The 4,051-nt window shown below is 54.2% G+C and overlaps 2 protein-coding genes across 2 annotated transcripts in view; both read left to right on the plus strand.

Moving 5' to 3' along the window:
- Nucleotides 1-2,746, plus strand: part of PTSG_07228 (uncharacterized protein) — a gene marked incomplete at its 3' end in the record, with an annotated part of 6,883 nt that extends 4,137 nt beyond the window's left edge. The window contains exons 12-22 of the mRNA XM_004992591.1: nt 64-129; nt 264-306; nt 484-563; nt 753-816; nt 1,010-1,107; nt 1,333-1,388; nt 1,578-1,674; nt 1,842-1,890; nt 2,067-2,090; nt 2,233-2,380; nt 2,601-2,746. Of these exons, the coding sequence (XP_004992648.1) occupies nt 64-129; nt 264-306; nt 484-563; nt 753-816; nt 1,010-1,107; nt 1,333-1,388; nt 1,578-1,674; nt 1,842-1,890; nt 2,067-2,090; nt 2,233-2,380; nt 2,601-2,746 (871 nt within the window). The remainder of the gene's footprint in view (nt 1-63; nt 130-263; nt 307-483; nt 564-752; nt 817-1,009; nt 1,108-1,332; nt 1,389-1,577; nt 1,675-1,841; nt 1,891-2,066; nt 2,091-2,232; nt 2,381-2,600) is intronic.
- Nucleotides 2,747-2,770: 24 nt separating this feature from the next.
- PTSG_07229 (uncharacterized protein) lies at nt 2,771-3,731 on the plus strand (the record flags this gene model as incomplete). Its single annotated transcript, XM_004992592.1, has 2 exons — nt 2,771-2,904; nt 3,015-3,731. 2 exons carry the CDS (start codon nt 2,771-2,773, stop codon nt 3,556-3,558), a joined length of 678 nt encoding a protein of 225 aa, XP_004992649.1. The 3' UTR covers nt 3,559-3,731.
- Nucleotides 3,732-4,051: the final 320 nt, after the last annotated feature.

The raw sequence follows: 4,051 nt of genomic DNA on the forward strand, positions 1-4,051 counted from the left end.
TCGTCCTTCCGTGCGTGCCTCTGCTCACCCGTGCTTATGCTCATGCTCGCAAACGTTGACCAGGTGCTCCCACTGCATGCGGCTGCTGCTGCCTGGAGATGAAGAGCAGACGCAGTGCCTTGACGACAGGTGTGAGAGGGGGGAGGCGCAGGGTGCTGCGATGCTGTTGCTGCTTACTGTCACGCTCGTACATCCTGTGTGCTCAACCATCACTCACTGCACATGTATGTGTGTGTGGACGTGTGGTGTGGACGTGTGTTCAGATTACGCGTTGACCACGCCGGGCGTCTCGTGTACTGCCACGAGGTGAGAAAGTGCACATTTGCAATACGAGTGCGCGCGTGTACACGTGCCTGCGTGTGAACGTCTATGTATGAGTGGGTGAGCAAGGTTGCAGAGTGTGCACACACGTGTGTACATGTGTGCGCGATGTGTTTCCAGTTGATCACATCCCCTCGTCCTCCTCCCTGCTGCTTGCATCAGGTCGATCGGTCGTGGGATGTCAACGAGTTCCTGGCGGGACTGCGTATTGACGGGATGGCGCCGGCCGAGATCTACTGGAGGTGCGACCACTGGTGGTGATGATGATTGGTGGTGGTCATAGTTGTGGTGATGGTGGTGGTGTTCGTTGGATGATAACGAATTGTGGTGAGAGTGATCAAGGTCACATGGATGGCTGTCGAGCTGCAAGAGCCTGATTGTTTTGCAATCCATGTGTTAGTTGCTGATGCACAGTCTCGTCACTGCTGCAGGGTCCAAGGATACGCGTATCGCCTCTCCTGCAGTCGATGCAGCGATCGATTTGCCGCTTCAGAGGTGACACACACCCATTACGATGGTCTTTGCATGGCGGGTTGCACGACTGTGCTCAAATTCATTGTGAAGGCTTTCACACTCTCATGCACACTGTCTTCTGCACTCTTCACCACCATGACGTCATCCCACTCACTCACTCACCCACTCTCCAACCTTCCATCATCATTCCTGTGTGGCTGTGTTGTCGTTGCAGCTGAAGCACTGCCGCTACCACCCGCGCTCACCGGAGTTCAAGAACGACAGCGCACCTAGTGCTGGCGTTTACCCGTGTTGCGAACAGCAAGTTCTCAGGTGAGCTCGCTTTGCTGTAATGATGCATTGAGGTTGCTTATGGGTGGAGGGGGGTTGGCGGCTTCGCTGGTTGCACTCTTGTGTGTATGTGTGTGTGCGTATGTGTGCGTATGTGTGTGTGTGCGTATGTGTGCGTATGTGTGTGTGTGTGTGTGCACGTATCTGTCTGCTCCTTCTGCTGCAGCCCTGCCCCTCATTGTTCTCCGTATTGACATCGAACATCAGATTTGAACCGGCACAGATGTCCGACGGGTGCGCATTCAGGGAACACAGCCCACAAAGTAGGTATTGTGGATACACCACATGTGGTGCCGTGTTTGTTTGTGCCTGCAGAGGTGAACTCGTGCACACCCACACGAACACGAGGGTATGCCGTGTCTTGCATTCAACCACGCAATCTCTCACCCTCTCACCGCTCCACCCAATCACCCGGTCCTTCTCCATCTCAACAACATCTCGTCCACGTCCAGTGGAAACGGACGAGGAGAAGGAGTTTCTTGAGCTGCTGCGGAAGCATCATCCAACCGCACTCTTGGACACAACAGATCCTGCCGCCCTTCGCAGGATGTCAGTTGCTTGCGTACATGCCTGCATGCATGTGTGTGCCCATCTGCGTACATGTTAGTTTGTGACGTTTCTGAGTGTGTCTGTGGGTGCAGCTGTAACTGCCCCTTTGTTCGCAGCACGACGCTCACCTCCACTTTATCACTTCCTTGAACGCGTCAACTCAACAGCACCCATTCGGAGAGCTCGCACCCGCTCAACCCAAGCACGCCCATGCACGTATGTTCGCACACATGCACGCCGGGTGATGCCTAGTTTATGTGAGAGGTTGTGTGCGGTCATTGTTTGTGTCCCAAATGCCAAACGCGCATTGCACCCTTTCATCTCTTTCACGATGCCTTTGCTTGCACTTTTGTTCGCATGGAAACACACCAGCGTCTTCGCTACCTTCCCAGCGCATCACTGGTAATGACATGCGGGTATGCAAGGCACATGCGTGCATAAATCAGCAGCAAACTGTAATGTCTTCTTGTTCGTGGGGGGTGTACCTTGTCAGCAATCCTCACTCACAACACCACCACAAACGCGTTGTACCGCCCCCTCCATCCACCGTTATTTCAGGTTGGCGAAGATGAGGACGATGTTGATGACATCCCGGAGCCGTCCACCCCTCGTGTTGTTGTGAAGCATCGGGTGGCGCGCGGCCGAACAATGACCACTGCAGAGACCGCAGCCCTTCGCACAGAACTCCGCTCCGCTTTCCTCGCACGTGCGTACTTTGTGTGTGTGTGTGTGTGTGTGTGTTTGTTTGTTTGTGTGTGTTTGTTTGTTTGTTTGTTTGTTTGTTTGTTTGTTTGTTTGTTTGTTTGTTTGTTTGTTTGTGTGTGTTTGTTTGTTTGTTTGTGTGTGTGTGTGTGCGTGTGTGCGTGTGTGTGTGTGCGTGTGTGTGTGTGTGTGTGGCTTGGCTCTCCTGTTTGACACACGTGGAGTCCTCACGTGTCGACTGGTGCGGCGTGTCTCCACGTGCAGAAACAGCATCACAGCAGACGCAGCAGCGCAAGACGCCAGTCATGTTCTGCTCGTGGTCACCAGACCAAAACCTCAAGGCGAACCTCGACACGCAACGGTGTGTTGAGTTTGGGCGTTGTATACATTGCACATGTTGTTGTTGTTGTTGTTGTTGTTGTTGTTGTTGTTGTTGTTGTTGTTGTTGTTGTTGTTGTTGTTGTTGTTGTTGTTGTTGTTGTTGTTGTTGTTGTTGTTGTTGTTGTTGTTGTTGTTGTTGTTGTTGTTGTTGCATTCTCAACAATCACGCAGTCAGACAAACACAGACACATGCACATTCCTCTGTCGTTACGATGACGACCCGACGGCTCACGGCCCATCATCACTATCATGTGCAGGATGGAGGACACGTTGGCCATGCGGCAGATGATTGCATCGATTTCGCGCCTGGCAAACGAAACAAGTGGTGGTGGTGACGATGATGATGAGGGCGGTGATCGTGGCGATGGCGGTGGTCGAACACAGCAAAGTGGCGGGCGCACGCGACGAACATCAACAAGCAGCATTGCAGGTGCGAATGGTGGCAGCACTTCACAGCACCATCTCCATCACCATGGTGGCGTGACAGCGACACGGGGTGACCCGCCGCTCGCACGACGTGGCAGCGCGCAGTTTCGGCGACGACAACACCTGCTCACACGCACTTCCTCAACAGCAGGACAGCGTGGTCACCACGGCAGCAGCGGCAGCAGTGGTGGCAGCGACCGTGCCGTGCTTGCATATGCGTCTGACGGTCTGTTTGCGCGCGTGATGCAGAGAGGCCAACGGATCACAGCTGAGGCGGAGGCGGCGGAGAAGGCAGAGCGGGCGCGGGCACAACGGCAGCACTCCCTTCGACGACTCAGCAGAAGGCAGTCGCTCGCTCGCGTGTCGCAGAGATGATTTGGGCGAGCAAGCTGTGTGTTGTTGGGATGGGAAGCGTGCTTGCTCGTTTGTCTTGTTGTAAGATTGAGTGTGTGTGTGTACCTTGCTTCATTTAATTCATTGTTACTTTACGTTCGCACGCGCGCGTGTACACACATACGAAGGGGTGGAATAAATGCAGCAGACACGTACGCGTCGAAGTGGGCGGCTTGGAGCCGCAGCTGCAGATGTGATTGGAAAGAGGGGGGGGGGGAAGGAAGTACAATACACATGTCGCCACACGCATGCGCGCGTGCACACATGTGACCACGGGTCCAAGCATTACTGCTCCTGGTCATCGTCATGTTTTGGTGCGATGTCTTTGGAGGGAAGCTTTCCTGCGTCAAAGTCGCGCCACTCGCCACCAGGCAGCACTGAGGTGTGATGGATGGGATGGTGGTGGTGGTGGTTGGATGAAGACCTATGAATTACGGTCTGAGGGGATCGTGTGTGTGTGTGTGTGTGTGTGTGT

Source organism: Salpingoeca rosetta, assembly GCF_000188695.1.
Source record: "Salpingoeca rosetta unplaced genomic scaffold supercont1.16, whole genome shotgun sequence".
In the NCBI taxonomy this organism is placed as follows: Eukaryota; class Choanoflagellata; order Craspedida; family Salpingoecidae; genus Salpingoeca; species Salpingoeca rosetta.